Source organism: Bombus fervidus, chromosome 9, assembly GCF_041682495.2.
Source record: "Bombus fervidus isolate BK054 chromosome 9, iyBomFerv1, whole genome shotgun sequence".
NCBI classification, from domain to species: domain Eukaryota; kingdom Metazoa; phylum Arthropoda; class Insecta; order Hymenoptera; family Apidae; genus Bombus; species Bombus fervidus.
This window is the reverse complement of record NC_091525.1, coordinates 3,256,586-3,278,551: the sequence shown is the minus strand read 5'-3', so window position 1 is coordinate 3,278,551 and position 21,966 is coordinate 3,256,586. Positions and strand designations below refer to the sequence as shown.

Here is a 21,966-nt window from a genome sequence, read left to right as displayed (position 1 = left end):
TCGTGTATATTCAGGTATAAAATTGCATCATTCACAGACTCTTTTTTCATTTATCATAGGTAACGTGTTAAAATTGACACAAAAAATAAAAAGAAATTGTGAGTGAGTTGGAATATTCAAGCTAATGTAATGGAATATTTGAAATGAGATAGTTACGTTATCCTATCGTCAATAGTTGCCGCTGTGTACCAAACGTTTGATCGCTTTCGAAATAAAGCCTAAATAAAAGAAGAAGAATTAATTAATTAAATATTAAGTATTTAATAATTAAATAATTTTAAAAATATTTTTGATGCGATATGTATTCATCATCTATCGTACATTTTACGACTTGAATCGTTGCGAATTCCTTATCATTTGAGATTTGATGAAACTGGTTGTATCAAATGTAAGCAGCGATTATTACAATCAAATTTGTGATATGCATCAAGTTTAATTATAGGAGCTATAAAAGTGTTTGGCACAAATCAAGTATTTCACTAACTGTGAAATTGAATCGAACCGAACAGGTGAAAGCGTTTTGTTGCTACGTGGAATCGAAGCATATTACGAAGAAATAAATGCACGTATGTCGAATCCTTGTGTGTACAAGGATTGTATGTACATGCCAACACGTGCTACTCGATGAGGATAAAGATAACAAGTCAGAAGCAACAATCGTTTATTCACGTTGCTGGTAATAACAGGGTTGCGAACACGTTGATTCTTTGATTGACGTTTTATTTTATTATGACGTTTGGTTAAACAGTATCGATAAATTGTTCTTTTATCGTGAATACGGAAAGGATAAATATCAGTATGAAATCGATCATTTCCAAGATCCAACTTTCAGACTCTTAAGTTTATTAGACTTTTAGTCTAAAGTTAAAAAAATAATCTTGACGAGTCTCTAGAATATATTAAGTGACTTTTTAAGAGCACACAAAGTCTTTACAACTCTATAAAAAGATCTATCGTCTTCTTTTAAATAATCTCTTGAGTTTTTCTTTAATCATTTATCGAGGCTAAATTATAACACTTCCTTTACAGAACAGTATCCAACTTCGATATTGTCACGATTCAACGACAGTTTGTACCAATATTATAAAATTATTCTTTTCTATACGCGTATTCTAACGAGGTGTTTGGTTAGTCATGCGTGTAGATTGCTGCAAAACTTCTACAAGTTAATGCAAATGATACCTTTAGGGCTACGTAGGTATCTTTGGTTTGACGTTTCCTTTTCCTGTCTCCACCAACGCGTGGTTGTACCTACTCTAATTGCAACGTAATTATGCAATGCGAAAGAATTCCCTCTGTACTCTGTAGTCTGTGACCTGTAGTCCCTGTAAACATTTGATTCCACGCATCGTGATGCCTATAAGAAGTTACTAATTAATATTATTGTAATACGCACGGAGTAATTATGTTCAACCGCAAACTCTATTCTTCCGCCTGTCGTGACGATCATAATAAATATGATTTCATCGTGCTGTTGGTGTATGATGAAAATCTAGACGAGATACAGCAGCGTGGTTTGATCGTTCAATGGTAGACGGTGGTTTCTTATTCTTTTTCTTCTTAATCCACCTTTGAATTCGATTTTCTTTTTTTTCACTCTGGGAAAGTTAGGAGGCACCGCAAATTCCCTCGAGTTCCAAGACTCATTCAGTCCCCAAAGCGACTCGCAAACCTCGTATCGGAAATCTCTTATCTCTGTAAATCTGAGAACAATCTACACATAACGAAAGACGCTTAAGTGGAAATTCTGGCACTTACCCTCCCATTAAATAACATTTCCTTTATCCATACTACGATAATTCGCTTATAATTTTTTGGCTACTATGTTTTCGTAAATATATGATTAGAGACGTATGTAGATCTATAAAGAAGCATTCTATTTGGCGGTACAATTAAGTAGAAAGTGGGCAAGAATTGTGCGAGTGATTTTATCCGATTGTATCTTAATCAATATTTCTGTAATTTACCTTGTTCCGCATCGCGGTTACCTGCTTTTCCGCGTATACCTGTATCTATTCTATCTATTCGCCGTTCCTTACATTGCTGCAAATAACAAGAAGCGAGAGGATAATAATCCCGATCTAACTTTCTATCGATGTGATCTTCATCCGAACAGCCAACCTGTAACAGAATGTCCGTACGTGATCGTGATAGCGGCATATGTGTGTGCGTGTGTGTGTGATTTACTTTCGTTACCGTTACCTGGCATAGTTACGAACCTTCTAAGATGTACATATTACGTCCTGAGTAGTTGAAATATCTGGTTTTTTTTTATTGAACGAGTAATAGAAACAAAAGTTGGAAATAACCACGATCGATCGGACAAACGAGGAAAAGAAGAAGAAAAGCTGGACGATATATGTATAATTCGCGTTAAGATATAACATGTTAAACCAAAAGAGGGACAAAAGTGCAAGAGGTTAACGTTGATCGCGACAAGTTTTTCTCCGATCGACAGTCTCTGATAGAAAACCTGCCTATCCACTTTGCCATTGGTTTCAGACGTCTCCTGTGGTCAACTTCTAAGTGGATTCGCGTGTACTTGTGATTCTTTCGGTTAAATCATGTGGCACGCACAATCTCGAAATCATTGGGCATGGGAGTATTTTATTGTTTCTTAAGAAAGAATTTTGCTCGATTGTTGTGGAAATTGATAAAATGTAGTAGGTGGAAAAGGAACGCATAAAAGGCATCAACAGGTATCGGCCTTGGAAAAATGACAGATACGAAATGGTTATTGTATTAGAGTCAACCGGTTCTTCTTGTTGCTGACTTCCTTCGTGCGACGTATACTGTTTCTTCCGATTCGACAACGAGTGACACTTCCAATTCGTTATCCGAATCCTTTTAAAAACAAGATAGCAGACCAAAGTGTTCAACTTTTCGTAAAGCTTATAGCTCGTACTTATAAAATACAAACTTTAGGTATCAACGAAGTCGAACGAGAACCAAGGAAATGGAACATGATAATGGGCATACGCTTGAAAATAATTGTTCAGTTTCGTAATTTTGTTCGTTTTTTCTTTTTTTTTTTTCTTTTTGTGGTAATTTATAACGTTTTTGATAAAAGGTATTTAGTTTGCATGTAAACATTTCGGAGAAAATGATAGAAAAACTAGTCTGTTGAACCAGAGAAAGCGAAAGCTGCGTGCTGCTAGTTCTATCGGTATGTTTTTATATTTTATCTGGTCGATTATTACATAAGACCGTTACCACGGACGCGTATAAGTACGACTGGTAAATGTAAATTCAGCCGGATCACCAAAACGAGTCGATTGAATTATTATGATTATAAAATGTCAGGAGTCGCGTACACCTATCCCATAATTGGATAACGCGAAAGTCGTAGATATTCGGTCGTAAGTTGTACCTGTGTTTCGACAGAACGTTCGTTTCACTAAGAAAGGTGTTATTAGAAAATTGAATACGCGGACTTGTACAACACAAATCGACTTTAAGATCGTTGCCGTATAAAAAAGCTTGGATTACATTCGAGATTTCAAGGAAAATCAATCAAAATCAGTTGCGCGAGGATTCAAATTTTTCGACTATTTATCGTAGAAAATAATTTCTCTGTAGATAATGACAATAGGGGTGAGGATAAATCGAGCTTTCTTTTTTTTTTATACCGACATTGGTCTTACATGTCTCGATGAAATTTGAATCGTTGACTTATACTTAAGATGCCGCGATCGATGACATATAACGACCATTAAAGTGGAACTAAATAAAGAATTACAGAAACGCCGAACGACGAATGTGTTGCAGGTGAGTATACGTACGACTTCGATGCATAGGATAGATAAAGAGACGAGTAGAATACGTGGCTGTAACAAAAGAGCGAATTCTCATAGAGATTGAATTAACTTGGTAGGTACATGGCTTTTTCCCACGTCTCAGACATACTGTTTTCGCGTGTTGGAAAACGTGTGACAGCGATCGCTAAATCTTAGATGCACCACCGAGATAAACGTGGTCTTCCTGCTTCTTAACAAACTCGGCGTTAACAGCTGTCTGGAATCAGGACGTAAATGCAGATATAAACGCTATTTATGTAAATTTTCCATCGTACATAGGTTTCTTGAAAATTGTCATTATTAAACGTGTTATTCTTTGTAATACTGACACGATTACGCGACACGATATAACTTCGGCGAAATAATTGTCACGTTATACGTTGCTTCGATCTTAACATATTCGCATCGCAGCCTTTCGCCGACATTCTGTTTTTTTGGAAACATTCGAACGTATCGCTGTTATTACTTAATCGACTAAATCGACCATGTATTCCTGAAACGATTGTATCTTTTGCATATTCGATTACTTGGACATTGAACGACGGTCGATACAATATTCGATAGCTTCGTGAGTCATCGTTGTATAACGTTTCACGGTACAATTTCGTGGCATGGAAATCCAGTTTCGACTTGACTGTGTTTTTTTTTTATTCCAATAAGGAAATTTTATAACGAGCGTATCGTTACTATACCAGCGTTATCAAGAAAATTTCATGTATCATTTGCAATTTCTCTTGGATCATCATGTGAAGTCGTAAATGATGATCACGAATGAGCAACGAACGCAGCAGCTTCGGGAGTCGTTTCACTCGACGCGACTTAGCACGAGATTTTACTCTGTTTAGATTTTAGATCATGCATCACCTTCTTCTCATCAACGTTAATTAGCGGTGCAAAAACAATGTACCGCGATATCCTCTCGCATGAGATATTTTAACATAAAAGTTGGATATTGTTAGAATGCGTATTTGCACACCCACAGATACAACATTTAGCTAGTCTACGTGTATCCATCGTTTCAAGTTAATTGCCGTCTCTTGTTCTAATTTAGCAGAACCGAATATCGTATATAATTACGTAAGCGTGTCTTTCTTCTCTAAACTAATTCTGTTTTTCAGATACTTTACTGTAACTGCTGAAACGGAATACGCGTGTATAAATTGTTTATTATTAACTTATCAAAGACGATGTGAATAGAACGTAGTAGAACGTAGAATGAAATTGACCGATCAAACTATAAGCGCTTCTCTTACGAATGCATGCTTACTGTTCTTTTATTCTTTTTCGAACGTGTCTCTTGTATCGATAAGTAGCTATTTCGAATTCGTTGAGAATGATTTCGATTTCGCGAATTTTCATATCGCTGCTATACCTGATCGTTGTTCCAAATGAAAATATAGATACGAGTTGCATAATTTTTTGCGGAATGCGAACGATGCGAGCGCGACCATGAGCCTTGATGACTATGAGCCAAATATGATCGTGTACACGCGTTTCAACGTACGGAAAGAAACGGATTATATGAACGAATATACAGTGTACAGTTAGACGAATTGGCCAAGTCGAAGAAGAGGTATCGCGAGCCGTAAGGAGGCAAAAGGGGAAGAGGAAGAGGGGCGAACGTTGGCGTGGAAAGGAGGCCATGGCACCGCGGTGACTTGACCGTCGTCACCGTTATATCTGCGCCTACTGCGAACCACCTCGGTTCACCTTGATTTACGACTAGTTTCGACGTTACGTTTGACCTCTGCATCCACCTGTTCTGAGTTATCACAGGAGTGCATAGACATAGCAGACCTCGGGCAACAGGTATGAGTCGGAGAATAAATTAGGACAGCGTTAATACTCCAATCGTGAAGACAGATTGCTGTAACGTGATGTTGAAAAGACACGCTTTACGCGGAAACTATTTCTTCGAAGCGAAATCGTCGAATCGAAATACGTTTACGTGAAAGAAGAAGGCGTGATCGCCCAAGAGAATGCAGGATGAAATTTGGAATGTTAAGCGTAGTTGGACAATGTTGAAAACTTTATAGATACGTACATACGTAAATTTGAGATTAGGCGATCTTTCGTTGCAAAGTCTTGCAAAATTGAACGATCAAAAGTTGGGAACCTTCCTGCCCATCGTGTTTTTCATGGTTCTTGTTCGATGCATCGAGATATCGCTCCTGTAAGCGTCCTTCGAAGGTGCGAAGCAAAGCGTGTTTCGATCGTTTTTTTAGCTTGTCTGATGGTCGCCCCTTGTATCGCGTCGCATCATATCATGGCGAACAACGAAATAAATAAAAACGCCGACTGGTCGCTGTAATAAATTCTCGGTGGCTAAAATATCTCTACGGGACGAATGTCGCGTCGCAAACGGCGACGGCGGTCGTGTATTATTTATATAGTAACGATGATTTGGAAGTGAATACGGAAAGAAAACGCAAACCATCGATTTCGCACATTGTAGAAAATTACTTCGTACAGATCGATGGTTTCTTAATTAAACGGCAGGAGAGTCTTTCGATCGCTATTTCACTGTGATCTTCTCTATGGCATTTACTATGTAGTTTCTTAGAGGGATTTATGTACCTTCTTAGAGGGAAGACACGTTCCCTCGATTTATTTTCTAATTTCTGGTACGCTTGGTTTCGGAGAAATTGCGTGATTGTCGTTGTTGCGCGACGTACGACGCATAGGTATTCTCAGAAGCATACGCGTAGAGGCATTCCCGTGATCTTTCGTTTCTGATTTTCATTTTTCCCCGTGGTCTCTTTCCTCCTTTTCATCGCGATCAAACGAAAAATGATGTATGGAGTAGTATTTGCAAGTAATAATAACGAACAAACACCAGAGCGTGATATATGCAGTGGGATTTCGTTTATCTGTACTCAATTAATCAGAACGAATCCCTGTCCGACGTTTGATTTACCGAACTTACCGCTGAGCTCCTCTTACGCGAGACGTTCCACTTAAACGTATGTAAGTACAGAGTACGTGTATCGCGATATTCGATTAATTCGATTAATTTTTTACATAATTAGACCGAGCGGTTATTTGCCTTGATATAAATTATGGAATAGAGAACAATTCATTCACCGATAATTCAGTCGAATTATAACCTTTGAAATTTCTTACTTCTTAAAGTTAATTATATCTTAGGAACGCTTATACTGAGCCGTGCCGTCTCTCGCAACACAATGCTGTTCAGTCCGCTTTTCCCACTCTATGGCCAGACGGTCAGAGCCCCCAAATTATTATTTTGTTAAACATAGTGCTACTATCTATCTATTTCAAATAAACGGATCAACGACATCGATGATAGCTTTTTATTTATTCTTTTATAGTTTTTATTAGCCTCCTGTCGAGAGCAAATGTATGTTTTCCTTCACAACCCCATAGATTTCCTGCAATTTGTCCTGGTAGACATTCGGTAGGTTGCTGCATCGGTTCAGAGTACAACGTCGGGCTAATTGTTTTCCTGACCCTCTAGAACTGTAGGAAATGCCGTCGCTAATATATACTATCCGAAACATATAAAACGAAGAATTTTGAGTACGCCGGTGTTTGAAAATTTATCAACTTGCATTGGAGAAGTTAAAACATTATTCTCATATGCATAATTCTTTGTCGTTGTGTAATTTGATAAAATTTGAGAAAAAGAATTTTCGAATATTTCATACAAAAAATATCTGTTCGCTTAACTTGATTAGATTAAGATTAGATAAAGATGGCAATAAACTGACTACGATGCGTTAATTAAGTTTTTAAGAAAACAGATTATAAATTGGAAATTATAAGAATAGTATTGGATACTACATTCGTTGAAACGTTTGTCAATCAGTATGGACCGATCATAAAACAGCCAGAACAAATTGAAAGGTATACGCTTGGTTCTAAACTCGTTCCTGTATGTTACGGAATGTCTTCCAGGTCGAGTCACCAATTTGTGTATTCTTTTTTTTAGAGGGGCGAGGCACTTTTAACCATGCTATTGGCTACTGACCGTGCCCATTGATTGTGATTGTGAGATACACAGGTTGTAGAGTAGGTAGCCAGATGCAGGACACTAGCAAGGATAAGATGGGAAGAGGCTAGATTATAGTCGGGTGTGGAGAAAAACGAAGGTAAAGGTAAAGATGCGTGAAGCCAGAAGTCGAGTCGAAATTCCTGTGTGAAAAGGAATCATGATTAAAAGGACATATACGAAAAGTTCCAAAGGGAATGAATTTTTCAAGATTTTCGTTGACAACTTTTCATACATAGTATGAAATTCTCCGATTAAGTTGAAGTTGTGTCGAAGTTTTTCGTTTCAAAATGGCGAAAGTTATCGTCGGAATAATATAATAATTGTATAATTGTATAATAATTGCGAAAACATTTTACGCAAGTATAAAATGTTTGGATAATTTATATGGGACTTTCGCTTTAAAATCGATCGCCAATAGCTGAGAAAAGTTAGGAAATTGTGAAGAAAATTATGTATACCGTCTATCGAATATATTTCGCTAATCGAAAATACATTCAGTTGTATGTCAGTTTTTATTAAAAACGAAAATATATTTTATTAAAAATTTAATAAATCATATATCTATATATAATAGATATAATATATATAATAAATTATGTATTTTATTAAAAACGAAGATATATTTTACGTTCTACTAAATAATAATCTTAGATTTAACACGTAAAACACATAGGTATATGATAGATAATGTAAAATATAAATGTAATAGATGCGTAGTAAAGAAATCTCTTAGATATTTTCTTAAATTTCTTAGTTATAATTTTTTATCCTTCTTTTGTTATAATATCTTACCTCGTATCTATATAAGCATTAATTAATTTCGTAATATCTTCCAAGTGTTTCTCGCGTAAGAAAGATACAGAATTGTGGCTTCCTACCTAAGGTTCACAGTTTCGTGTCGAGCGGTGCGCGATCAACTCATATTTCCAACCACGATCACCTAAATGTTTAATCATCGGACAGGAAAAGAAATTTACCCGTATCGTGTGTCTCATAGATATATCGAATTACAATTATCGCATGGAGTTTCAAAGAAGGGGCCAGCCAAGTTGCTTGTTACTTGTTACGAGTTCGCGATACCCCTGACTCTTGTCACCTCCATTTTCAGTAGTTAAAAATCTAAAATACAGGTCACATCCATGATCTGTAGTAACACTGTCTTGTACCTGCTGCGTTGTTCAGTCAGCATCGTCGTTACGGTAATTCTACGTCAAGTTTCAACCACGAACGCTTCTTAAGCAATTTTTCTGATTACTTAGAAAGCTGCCGGCACCTTGGATGTCGAAGATTTCTTAATACCTTGTTTTTAAAACCTTTCCCTGTATGCGTAACCGTGTAACCGTCGCTCGGCCTACCTTAGTTTCCAAAATACTCGCAAAAACCTGTCGGTACTACCACGGTGAATTCTGCCTATAATTGTGCGTCCGTGATTGCGTTTGTATGCGTCATTATTAATTGCCGATCGCCTCCTCGCTCTAGCCGGATGAAGTGTCAAATCTATATGTGTATAAAGTGTAAATAAAAGATAAGAATTAGGTTAGCTGGAATGACCTTTTTTGCGAATATCTCGCAAACTAATAGCGATATGGATAGTGATATGACGAGATATCAATAATCGTCGGTTTGTTATAATATCCATTACACTAAAAATCAATTCCATTCGCGCGTGAGGATATCTACATTTGTCCCGGGCTAAGAATATTTATGCCATGCGATTTGAAATAAATATATAGTACGCACATTATATACATTTAAGAAAGAGTATTTGTAGTAGGAACGCGAAGGGTATCTTTATTTTACGCGTCATTTTATTTTTCTCTTAGAAAAAGTTCTCATTCGTTATACGATCCGATAAATTTGAAATTTAAATTACACAGTACCGTACTATCAGTCATTACACGTTTAACGAATATACACAGATTTCTCATTATAGCTAATTGATTTCGTCTTACGCAAAACTGACGCAACTAGCCTAGCTTGCTCTTGACTCGAGCCGAGCAATTAAAATCTCTCGTTAAACCTGATTGTGCAAATGACAGTTAGCCATCGTTAATTTCGTTTTCCTTTCGATCCACGCGTTCGTTTTGCGAGCATACGGCCTGACCCCATTATCTTCTCAACGGATGAAATGGGTCTTTTTACGAAAGAATCGTTTCCCCGTGGCATCGAGATCGGCGACGATCGAAATAAGCGGTACGTAAAATTTCAATGATTTCGTCTGGCCCGATCTTTGTACATTTTGTTAATTAACGAGTCAGTTAGGGAGTGTTAGTATTTTCGAGAAGTGGCTAGAACCGTGGAGAACTCCCGATATACAATAGGTTGGATGCCTAGAAGTTTATTTGTAATTAATTTTCGATTGTTCAAAGGTGTATATAATATCGCCACGTTATCGACGACAGTTGAATGTTAAAAGGTAAATCGGTGATAGTTTTTAAATTGTAGATGTATAGCATATACGTATGTAGTGCGCAGGGTTATCTTTTAACAATGGCTATTAGCAACGAGCTTGAGCGGATATCCTGGGGAGCAGTGAGGAAAATATCTTTCTTACGGATGGATGCATTCATCAACCGAATTACCTTGAGAATGCAATTAGCTTTCGGCCGCCACCAAACCATCTTTCACTGTATGTAGATACGTTCGTACGGATCGGTGTAGCGACGATGTCAATACCGCGAGGTGAATGTGAATTCCTTTGCAACGACTCGTGATAAATGTCAAGTAGAGCTGCCGCGTCGTTTCTGCCGCTGTTTTACAGGTTTCTCACTCGTTCTATCGCTGGTTTTTCAATTGGATGTATAGAATTCAAAAGTCGATATGGTCGTCTATCGTTTATAAGGTAATCGTTTTTTATCTGTCGTACATTTTGTACGATTTGTATTTATTGTTATACGTTATACGTTATACGTTATAGGTAGAAGGAAACAGTCACATTTGTATATTTCAATTATTTGTACCGTGCATCTACTTGTGAAAATTGTATTTCAACAAATTGGATCAAAGAGTCTTCTGTATTCTATATAAAAGTGTTTGGTTCTAGTTGGGACATATTAATCAAGAAATCTAATGTAAAAAGTATAACTAGCTAAGTAATTGTTATTAGCTCGTATATCGAGTGCATATTATACGGTAGTACCTATTTTGTTTGGTTATCGCGTTATTCTCATAGGATATTAACCTAATACTCAAAGTACGTAATCGGTATTGCAAGCGTTCGGACATTTTCTGCGCTCTTCGGAATCGATTCCTTTTTCGTTTGTTCAGTATCACTTGTTAAGCGGATTTTTCCCTTATGTAAACCGATTTGTCAGTTTGGATACGTCAGCGCTATTATCATCGCATCAGTTTCACATCGATGCGAAATTGGCTTGCATTATCGTTTAACTCGTCCCATTTAACAAAATCGTGCAATTTGCACTAGATGTTGACACGGTGATTGTTGTAATTTTCGATCTAGATTCTGTGGATTCTATTCGGGTTATCAGCGCAACTGCGACGGCGTGGCGTAATAATGGAGTACGTGATTTCTCCACTAGACTCTTTCCTTCCGTCCCACGGTTCTTTCCCTTAATTGTATCGGCAACTTGCTGGAGGAGCAACTCTCCTCTGCTCTTTTCGATGTAAAATTAAATCTTATCCGTGCTATCAACGACATACCCATCCGAAGCAAGTGCCGATTCTTAATCTCATTGTTTGCGATAGAACGTGCATCTTGATCTTATAGGTCTTATTATCATAATGTTACATCCCTGTTAAGCTAATTAAGCTGTTGTTACAATACATTGTTAGAACGCAAATGCGAATGAATCGTGATGCGAATGTCGTGGTGTTCATTGTGTCGTGCTATACATTTATGCGATTTGATAAAAGTTAAAGATTGATTGTGAAATGATTAGACGAGTTAGTAAAAACGGTGTACTAACGACAATTTCCAAGAAAGATAGTGCTCGTTAATGGGAGAAAATATTCGCACGAATGAAAATTATAAGTCTGCTAACGAGTTGACAACTTGTTAATTACGACGATCGGATAAAACGCCCAACACGATGGATTTTACGATTTACTTTTACGCTGGGACATGATTAGTTCTAGCAAAGTTTTAGAAAATTTGGCGTTCAAAGTAGATGATAAATAACAATTACTATTGATGTTACGTATTTGTTATTTGATATTTTATTTTATTATTTGATGCGTGATTCATTATTTGATTTGATTATTTCATTATTTATTTAAAGCGAATAATTTAGGATATCGATGTACGAATTTCAAATTAAAGTATTATGAGACGACCGTTGTCTCATACCTAAATTCCAAGAGTTTCGTGTAAATCCATCCAATATTTAAAGTTACAGGAACTATAAGGTACGAAAAACGTTACGTCGTGTAACAGGATTGTCAAAGATCGATCGTATTCGCAAAACTATGTACACCAAGCATCGTGTCTCAATCGATAACGTGTCTATGATAATGTGCTGTGGAATTGAAACTGCGTCCTACGGAATTTAAGCGAGCCGGATAGAATACAGTCGCGTTGCGTTTAATTGTACGCCTTTGGTACTTGTGCTTCGCGTGTTCGTCACTAATATACGACGATTAATCTGTGCGATGCATCACGTTGAAGGAGGAGCAGCTCAGGATGTTATTAAAGCTAGGTTGCGTTAATTAGGAATAACATCGAATTGGCGGGGAACTAGAACGCGATGTGTATGAAAGGTAAGATAGATAAATATATGTACATATAGATGGAGAGAGAGAGAGAGAGAGAGAGAGAGAGAGAGAGAGAGAGAGAGAGAGAGAGAGAGAGAGAGAGAGAGAGAGAGAGAGAGAGAGATTCGACCATCCAGTGAAATTTAACCGATGCGTTTCGTAAAGACAAAACCAAGAGCAGATTGTCTATGCGTATTTATGATCTGCGTTTTAATTACCCCGATACGGGGACCCGCTTGCAATCAAGTTACGAAGTCACCCGGTGCATCACATCCACGTGACTTATATAACGCATGCTCTCCTCGAAAACTCGTCTCGGTGTAAAAACTCGGGAGTTACGAGTTAATTGTGACTCCTTTCGGCAATTGCATTCGGTTATGAGAATATTTCGAGGTTCACACGGATACGCTTTGGACGCGTTGCGTCATTGGATGAGAACGATGATGCGAGACAACGAGGACAATGCGAAGTAACTCCGAGAACCGAGAGACTGTTTTACGAAGGCGATTATTTTCGCGACAGTGACCTGTTTCGACCGTGTTCGTTTTAGCAGAGGAAGGAACATCAGTTGTGACTGTCTTTCGATTATACGAAATAGCTATTTGCATGTGGACGTATTCACGTGCCGCAAGAAGGATGCCTATTGCAGTTTTCGCGCACGAACAATGCCATTATTTCTGCGTTCGAGAGCTACGCGAATATGTACCATTGTAACCATGGAGCAAACGCGGGATGAATGGTAGCGAGATTATGCGATAGGTGCACGAGGATACCGTTGTTTATGCGCGGGGGACAATAAGCAGGTTGAAATAGACGATGACTTATTCTGCGGTCAAGAGACAAGATGCGAATCGTATGGCTCGTCTCTTTGACGTATGTAAATGTTTCTTTTGCCGTCAGCTTTTCTCTCCTCTTGGCAGACGTTAGCTTCATTGGTATGTACGAATCTTTGTCGAATCTTATGGTCGAAACTCGAAAGTTGCCAGAAATATAATAGATCGAACATGTAATAGTTTCGGAAGAGAGATTCTCGTGTATAAAAATGCAGATTGTACACCGCAAGTAGAAATAAGTATATTCATTAATTTTCATCGTTTTTGTTTCTTATCTCTTATTTCCTCTTATTATATAATATCGCAATTAACGTACTTTTAAATTGCAAAGTATTGGGGAATCTCCACTCGGATTGAAAATAGAATTTCGCCATCGCGATGTGACTCTGTAATGCGATGTCGATGATTATGTAATTCTTTTGGTGAGAGTTCGGTGGGATTGTAATGGAAAAGAAGCCAGACTCCAACGATTCGCAACTCTTGTAAAGGGATAGTTCGCGAATGTAATCGCGAAAGTGAAAATGGAAATTTCCTAGGAATTTTGTGTAAAAAGAAGAACCAAACGTGGCCAAGTTATGGCGAAGCTATGGCGAAAAAGTCTATGAACGTTGGAACGATGGAACTGGAACATCGAGTGACATTTACTGGAACGTGCGTGTGTCGTCGCGTTGTATTTAGATTCTGCATAAGTACATTGTTACGTCGGCTGACTCTCTACCTCGATCAGGCCACACACCGCGGGCAAGATGGCAGCCAGATGTCTACACATCCTTACTGCGTACCCTCGATAGTCTTAAGGAATCAGCATTAATCTTGGCATTTTTATAGCTAAGGTCCTTCAGACCAAACAAGTATCTTTTATTTCAAGCGTTCTTTACATTTATTGTCTACTACGGGAGGACACGGGAAAGTTGATTTTTCCCACGTTCGGTATCTTCTGTTAGCAACTTTCTCTCAAGGGCGGCTAAGACCCTTCCTAGTCCACCAATCTTCTTATCCAATCAGAAACAATGTCTATTACCCTCATTTTCCTAGCAAAAATTGTCATCAACAAATTCGATGGTCCCGTGCGCTAGACACACTCATCACTAGCTTTCCTCCGCCGCAGCATCGTCACCGAACTTCACTGGTTTTACATCTTTAGAACGGTCAACATCTCTTGACCGGGTTTCCACCCTTAAATCAGTCACCTACTTAACTTATACATACGCACCAGCGTAACTATCGTCTCTACAAAGTTGTTGGAATAAACTGTAGCTTATAACCTGTTATCTCAGTGTCATACTTAATTTAACTCTATTATCCTAACCGAAATAGGGGATCGATCATTTCGTGGCGTCGATTGTCTAATCGTAACGGGAATTTACGACTCCCGTTGACGTGCTTCCTCGCGATCGTGTCTCTTCACGAGTGGTCGAAATATACATCTTTAGTTCGTTTTGCTGAGCACAACATGGCCTGACTTGTCTGATCGCGAGAATAGAATTAGGCAGAGGTGATTCGAAAGATGACTCGTTAAGCCATGTACGGTCACCCGGAATAGTAACCTAGTATTTTCGAACATTTGCGCTCGTGAGATTGTTACATTTCTATCTATTCTTGCGATAAGCAACCGGTTAAATTAGAGTGTATAATTAAAGTGTGTAAAGTGCATATCCAGAACACTATAAAAGGATACTCTGTCAAAGCTGATATGTACATCCTCGTACAATCGTAGATACCAAGTTAAGACGATAATTCAATTCTAAAATTAGAAATAGAAATATTTCTTTATAGTATTATTAAAATAAAATATAAATTTCTATATAATATAACACAATAAATATAAATATATATATTATATAACCGTCGTGCGGAAGAGTCGTTATCGCGAAAGATGTGTTCTCTTTTCGTTCGAAAAATTCGCAGTTCGCGGTGGCAAGGTGTACGTGTATGTTTAGTGCCAGGGAAGCGCAATCCAATATCTAAAGCACGCGAATCTTTTCTGTGGACGCCCCGGACTGGCATTGAAAGACGCTAAAGCATTTAATATTGTAATAGGTTCGAAGACTAGATAGATAGCATCTCTAATTTGAAACGTTACGACCAATCGGATATGCAAATAGCGATCGCGGATCTTGTGTGAATTAATTGTGCGTGACGCGACTTCACGACTTCGTGGCAAACTCTTCCAACGATCGGATCCTCCGTCCACGTCTATGACTTTACGTCTACGTTAAATAGCGTCGCGCGTTAACACGTGCTCGGAATGTAGACGAGTCTCGCGTGGATACAAGGTGTACGATCGGTTCGTGTGATTCCCGTACAACTCCAATCGGACGTTTCGTTTCGTTCCGTTCTTCTGTACGGAAGACACGCAGGCCCTTCTTCGGCTTGGTCAATGCCGATCTTGTCGACTTAGACGGTATTACAAGAGGAGAATTAATGGCTTAAGAGTGTACGGTGTGTACCTACAACCTCTAACTCCAAGTTATGGAAATGCGTTGTTAATCCTTAAACAATAATATATCTTGTAGATATGCTATTCTGGAAACTAGAATACGACAAATTTATTAATACAGTACAAACGAAATACAATCTTTCGAAAGATAATTTACTTTTTTTCGATGTAATTAAGTCGATCAAACCTGTTAATCTCAATCACCGACTACAATTGCACACCTCTTTTCAATCGGAATAAATTTTTCAATTTATCATCGACTTTCTAAATCGTATTACACGCATCGATGCATCTTTGATAATTTTTTATACTTGAAGCAAAACAAAGTAAGTTTGAGTCTTACTCGTTAATTATCTAATTGTCTATATATTGGGTTAACAGAGACTTCCACAGTAGGATATATGCATACGTATACGATTTAGAAAAAAAAATCTGCTTGAAAAAATTGGTACTAATGATAGATGATAATGATAGATGTACGATATACACGTTACTCGATATTAGTAATAACTTTCTGAAGGTAAGCGATTATGGTAGTTTTGAAGAATTTATCCAAAGAAGTTGATAGCGTATTACGTTAGAGAGGAAAAATGAAAACACGTATGAACGATACCTAGGTCTAGGAAGAAGTACAGCTTCCTTTACGGTGCAGCAGTACTGTCATCGAAACGGGATGTGGTTAAGTTCAAGGAGCCAATATAAATATGTTAGATTTATCGGACATGTAATAAAAGTACGAGTTGTTGTATTTGAATATTTATGACAAGCTGTATTTTACGTTGAATGGTGGCAGGAAGTACGTCCAATCATCAACGCCTGTTGTCCTTTCGAAAGGTGATGTCTCTCCTCGCAGTCGAGTATAGCGTTGTGACGATAACATCGTATAACGTGTATCGAGCCTTCGATAGGACGATTCTAGATATCGCGATAGTCGCTAGGATGGTTTGGCATTAGGCAGCGATACCAGTAGGTCGAAGGTTGTTGATGTCGCGTACAAAAGCCGCGCAACAGGTACAGATCTTCTTCAGTGAAAGTTCTTTCGCCATGTTCCGACGTATTGTCATCTTCGCCGAGTGAAAGTCATCTGTTAATTAAATCTTTTATTTGTGCCTTATCGAGAAAACTCGGTCCCAGTCGTTAATCTTTTCGCTAAAGTTTCTATGCGATTCTAAAACTATGCGATTATTCGTTATTAATCATCGACATTAAGATATTAAGTCTTATCTAGAAGTTAGATCTTTTATACAAATATTTCTAATTTTTTCAAATTGTTTACCCAATTCTCGTTCAACTGACTCAAGAAATTCCTTCGACCGCGCGTCGTTAAATGATTGTTCGGCAGTCGTGAGTTAATTATTTATCAAATGAATTATTAATGCGGTGAAACGGAACTTGTCGCGTCTCGGGCGCGTTGCAATTGTCTCTTATTGTATTCCTCTTTATGCGATGTCATAAAAGGAACATTAGTCATCGTAGGTCAGGAACGCGATCGCTGTATATCAAACGCAAGCCGAATCTAAATCATGAGTTTAACGCTTTATTGTCTTCGAATCAATCATCGTCGGATCATTAGGTGCCTGCCAACAAACGTGCACGGTTCCTTTTTACACAGTAGGAAATGCTATTATCTTCCCTAAAAGTCAAATCAACGGATAGATGTCTATCACCTCATTCAAATGCACCGATATAGTCGTACATTTGTACATGCAGCTACTTAATTTGAATTCATAATTAATAAATGCAACGGAATACGTTCTGTCATAAATATTCTAGCTAAATGTCGGTTGAGTAAAACGGCAGATTTTATAATCGAAGACCGTTTGAAACGTAACTCGCGCGCGCGTATGTGTGTGTATGCATGAGCACGAATACGTTAAATTCTATAGCCTTTTCATTCGACGTTTTATTTACATAAAAAATTACCTTTAATTAATACAATGTGTACATCTACGTGTATATCAGTACATGGAACCTTTGTCCTCGGGCAGTAAAAAATATATCACTACGTTTCCTTGGGACGTATTCACGATTTCTCGGTGTCTGATCAATAAAATTGCTGCCAGTCCGTACATTAATGTAGGTATACCTGATAGGATAAGAAATCTGAAATAGCTGATCGTCGTTAATTATAGTGGCGAGACGCCACGCCGGGCTGAATCTTCGTCGTGTACGGTATCTTTGGATGCAAAAAATATGAATGAAGGTAAAGAACGGATGGATCGTAGAAGAATGACGATGAGCACGTATCGACGTGGCGAGGCGCCTTTTTATTTTTGATAAATACGGTATGTGAAAATGTATACCAAGGTTCAGAAGCTTGATCGCCTTGAAAAATTTGTCCTCGGCGCTGAGGTCCTGTCGTGGCCTCTTGGTGCAGTGATATTTGATGTATGGAAAGCAGCCGGTTCTAAGTACATGATAATTGCTGTTGCCTACTGGCCAATTGAAATGGGACATCCCTCTTTGATCGTTCACAACGTCGGCATACTTGACAAAATACGAAGTCCATGGTGGCTCGTTCGTTTGCAGGAGATAACTCGTTAAGACCTGTTTGTACCGTAATGACAGCGAGTTACTTTGTATCCCCTCGTCTATCTGTTTTACCAATATCCATTTTGTCGATCGTTTACAGCTACGACATTATAGGATGGCATTATGGCTCCCGTTACATACCGGTAAGCCTCGATTATCAGCTCACGCGAATCGTCATTCGGTATGAAAACGTCGAATTAAAAGACGATCTCGAAAGTTTAGTAACTGTATGAAACGAGTAAGTACTTGTATAGGTAGGTGTCGCGTATCTTGCGCGTGAATTGATAGATTCTTAGAATCTTATCGATCGAATGTCTCGCGAAAATTCTCATGGTAATCGACTGCAATACGATAGGAAGGGAAATTCTCGGAAACGGTAGTCAGTTTTGCGCGACGGTGCCGACACTGAATATCGTATGTAAGTACGTATGTACGTGATTGGTGCAGAGAATCGGGGAGCGATCGACGAAAAAGAAACTCGATGTAAAACTGAGTACGAAACTTGCCTCGGATGCTGAGGGTTTGGTCTTCTTGGAAGCAATCTTCAGCCAAGTACCGTATGGACAAACGACGAGTTTCCTTTGTGTGGACAAGGCTTTTACAAGCATTCGACCACTGAAATTTTATCTCAAGTTCCAATCGATCAAATTCTCCTAAGAAATTTCATGTTTCTTCCTGTCTGCTCGAAGTCTCAATCTCTGCGCGAAACGACCTGCAATCGTACAATTTATTCGAGTTTGGTTTTCTTTGATGAACTTTGCGATCTTGCGAGAAAGCGCGTCTATAGATAGATAGGCGCACCTGCGATCTAGAGAACTGTGCCATATACATACGTACTACTAACATATACATATACGTAGTACGTTACCTATGTATCGACTGTTTGCAATGGCTATATACAGGGTGATCTACGCAACTAGGACTAACCGAGGCTCTATCTATAATCTATAATCCATAAAATGGTAAGACAAAAGTTCCAACAGTTTGCTTTCAAATAACATACTTCGCTCGTATCGTTTATCGTTATTCGTTCAAATATATAAATATGAAAAATTTCCCTTTCCTTCGAGTCGTTGGTAATTGGCCGTTAGCCAATAGACAAAGCTTTCTCGCCCTGTTGTTGGCGTTCATCCTGTAGAATGCAGAATATAGAACACCGCATGGCGAATGTATCCTATCTCTGTACATGTAAGGAAAGTAACCAGTGAGCCTGTTCGGTTCGCGAGTTTCTCGTGGCGCATTGTATTTTACCTTTCTAAAATAAATCCATGGCGAGTGCCATGCAAAATGTCAAGGTTAACGGGAATCAATTTGATCGGCTAGTGGAAAATCATTTCGAAGTAGATTTCGGTGCATTCGTCTGCATTCACGAACCGTGATCGTGTTAGCATAAATACTTATACAGTAACTGATTGCTACTTTCTTTGTCAATCATTAGATATTCTTATAGTAGTATTTTTTTAATCCACCTTACTTTTGCTACGTTAATAGCACGATAATACCACGTTTAATTCGCGTATTTGATAAAGTAACTATAGATTTCGAATTGATAATTCGATAATTCTAACGTTTATATTTTATAACTGTTATACACTTTCAGTACATAAATTATCTTTAAATATCTTTTTCGATTTCGTCGGGACATATGTATGTAGTTATGTAAATCAGTTGTTTTAATATATTGTTATATATTAATTATGTATTAATTTAATTTTTATACCGTAGCAAGTGTGCTGTTCTTCAATGCATCCAAGAGAAATGTCTTTTTACGGAGGAAATGCGCGTCATACTACGTAATGTAATTCGGTAGTACGTGAAAATAGTGTTCTAGCATTCTAAATTTACATGGAAGCTGCGTTAAATTAACGGAAATTGATCGATGTTGGCAATTTTCTGCACCTGTTTGAAATATCATGGCCACTCTCTGGACGTTGCTAAGGTAAAGCGCTTTTACTCACGTTTCGTCGCATGCGCAAGAAACTCGCACTCGGCTTACGAAGAAATGTACACGTCTCAACGTGTTACATCCGTACTTTGGGATTCACGATTCACGTTGCTTTTAACGTAGATCTCTTCGTTCAATGGTATTCCACGTATTTGCAATTCTATGTGTATCACGTGCAGATAGATGATACGCATATGTGTATATACATACGTCGATCACGAAAGGAATTATGCGCGAAGTGACTGGTTGTATTATTAGGTCAACTGGTTCTGGCGCTACCATCGGTGTACAGTATACATATTGATCTTCCGTGGCGGTCTTTTTGAATCTTCTTAAGTTACAATTAATCTTCTTAAGTTATAATTATTAAACACCGCTGATAGAATTGATTCTTTCGAGTGAGTGATCGACATCCTTAAATACTATATATATATTGAAATAGGATATAGTACATACATTAAAAATATTTGTTGTCTCTTTTCCATTGAACACGTATATTATCTACATATATATAGATATTACATATATATATTATATATATAAATTATATATATATTTTATAATTTATATAATTTATTTATATAATTTATTTAGACGGCAGAGAGTTACAAGTGTTCACACCTGTATCATCACATCTGTATGAGATCATGCTATTATTTTTAAATTTCAGTTATATTCTATATTTAATATTTGTAGAATAACAATATCGACATCGTATTGGCAAAGAATATGATTTGACGCTGTTCCCGGCTGAATAGCCGTGTGAACCAGTGTTCATGATAACGACGATCTGTCTGTGTTATATTATTTATATTCAACAGCCTAAAAGGGATAATGATTACATGAAACGTTCTTGTACGAATAGAACACCTGTACGTATATACTTGAGTATTATGATCTATGTATGTTTCTAGCGAGATTGGAAAAGTATGTGCAACGAATTGTCATTATATTGGTTACTTTGATATTAGGTATTTGAAAGGAGCAATCGCTTGGCAACTGTCGTTTCATAAAATCGCTATCTCAGCGTAGTGAAAAAGTTTGAACTCGGAGTCGATTCGCGATGACGTCGACTGTTCGCTAATCGTTTTCAATTTCTTTTTTGTTTCGACTAGGTTCCGCCTGTAGTCGCGGTAACGGAGCAAGTAATCATCGTTACATCGGTATCTCGATAAAGACGATCAGAGTGTCGCGATGGTTGATCGTTCGATTCTTGGTAGCCAGTGTCTAAGCTCGAATCGCTATAGAATTCGTTCGACCTACTACTCTTGGGTTGGCAACTAAGTAATTGCGGATTTTGTTATTAGGTGGTGGTATTGCAAATCCGCAATCACTTAATTACCCAATACTACCAACTACTACACCCAGCGTCGTTTACACGTAGGATATGTATAACATACCGCGACGCATCGGAGCATATACCATGCCTCGTTTTATAAATTATCATGCATTTTTATTAACGGTGGCTCGTGTTGCATTTATTTATATATATAACTGCGATATTGATAGCAGAGTTAACCGGCTGACCGTCGCGCGTCACATTATATTATCAAAAATGTAAGAAAAGAGATACGAGTTCCTTTGCTTTACATACGTAAAAAAGTATCATTATCATATTAGATTTCGTCGATGTGCTAATCAGATTCGGTGAACGAGAAATATTTATTTCACTGTGGCTACACCGGTTTACGATT

At 37.9% G+C, this 21,966-nt stretch overlaps 2 protein-coding genes and 2 long non-coding RNA genes across 8 annotated transcripts in view; 1 reads left to right on the top strand and 3 right to left on the bottom strand.

Annotated features, from left to right (window-relative positions):
- Cad99c (cadherin 99C) overlaps nucleotides 1-21,966 on the top strand; it is a 93,695-nt gene that overhangs the window by 1,133 nt on the left and 70,596 nt on the right. The gene's annotated exons all lie outside the window — the stretch shown is intronic.
- LOC139990806 (uncharacterized) lies at nucleotides 132-2,853 on the bottom strand. Of its 2 annotated transcripts, XR_011800659.1 has the most exons (4): nucleotides 1,968-2,853; nucleotides 1,397-1,714; nucleotides 1,183-1,325; nucleotides 132-218 (listed from the first exon to the last, which is right to left on the bottom strand). It is a non-coding gene; the product is annotated as an uncharacterized lncRNA (long non-coding RNA). The 2 variants fall into 2 exon arrangements; XR_011800658.1 differs by having other exon boundaries at nucleotides 1,183-1,714.
- On the bottom strand, nucleotides 3,612-13,103 carry LOC139991062 (uncharacterized). Its single transcript, XR_011800731.1, has 2 exons — nucleotides 12,741-13,103; nucleotides 3,612-4,014 (listed from the first exon to the last, which is right to left on the bottom strand). It is a non-coding gene; the product is annotated as an uncharacterized lncRNA (long non-coding RNA).
- On the bottom strand, nucleotides 16,539-20,476 carry LOC139991060 (uncharacterized protein C15orf61 homolog). Of its 2 annotated transcripts, XM_072010852.1 has the most exons (5): nucleotides 20,286-20,476; nucleotides 18,834-19,039; nucleotides 18,099-18,342; nucleotides 17,719-17,881; nucleotides 16,539-16,879 (listed from the first exon to the last, which is right to left on the bottom strand). In XM_072010852.1, the coding sequence occupies exons 2-4, from the start codon at nucleotides 18,933-18,935 to the stop codon at nucleotides 17,754-17,756; spliced, it is 474 nt and encodes a 157-aa protein (XP_071866953.1). In that variant the 5' UTR covers nucleotides 18,936-19,039; nucleotides 20,286-20,476; the 3' UTR covers nucleotides 16,539-16,879; nucleotides 17,719-17,753. The 2 variants fall into 2 exon arrangements, with proteins under 2 accessions (XP_071866953.1, XP_071866954.1); XM_072010853.1 differs by lacking the exon at nucleotides 16,539-16,879 and having other exon boundaries at nucleotides 17,674-17,881.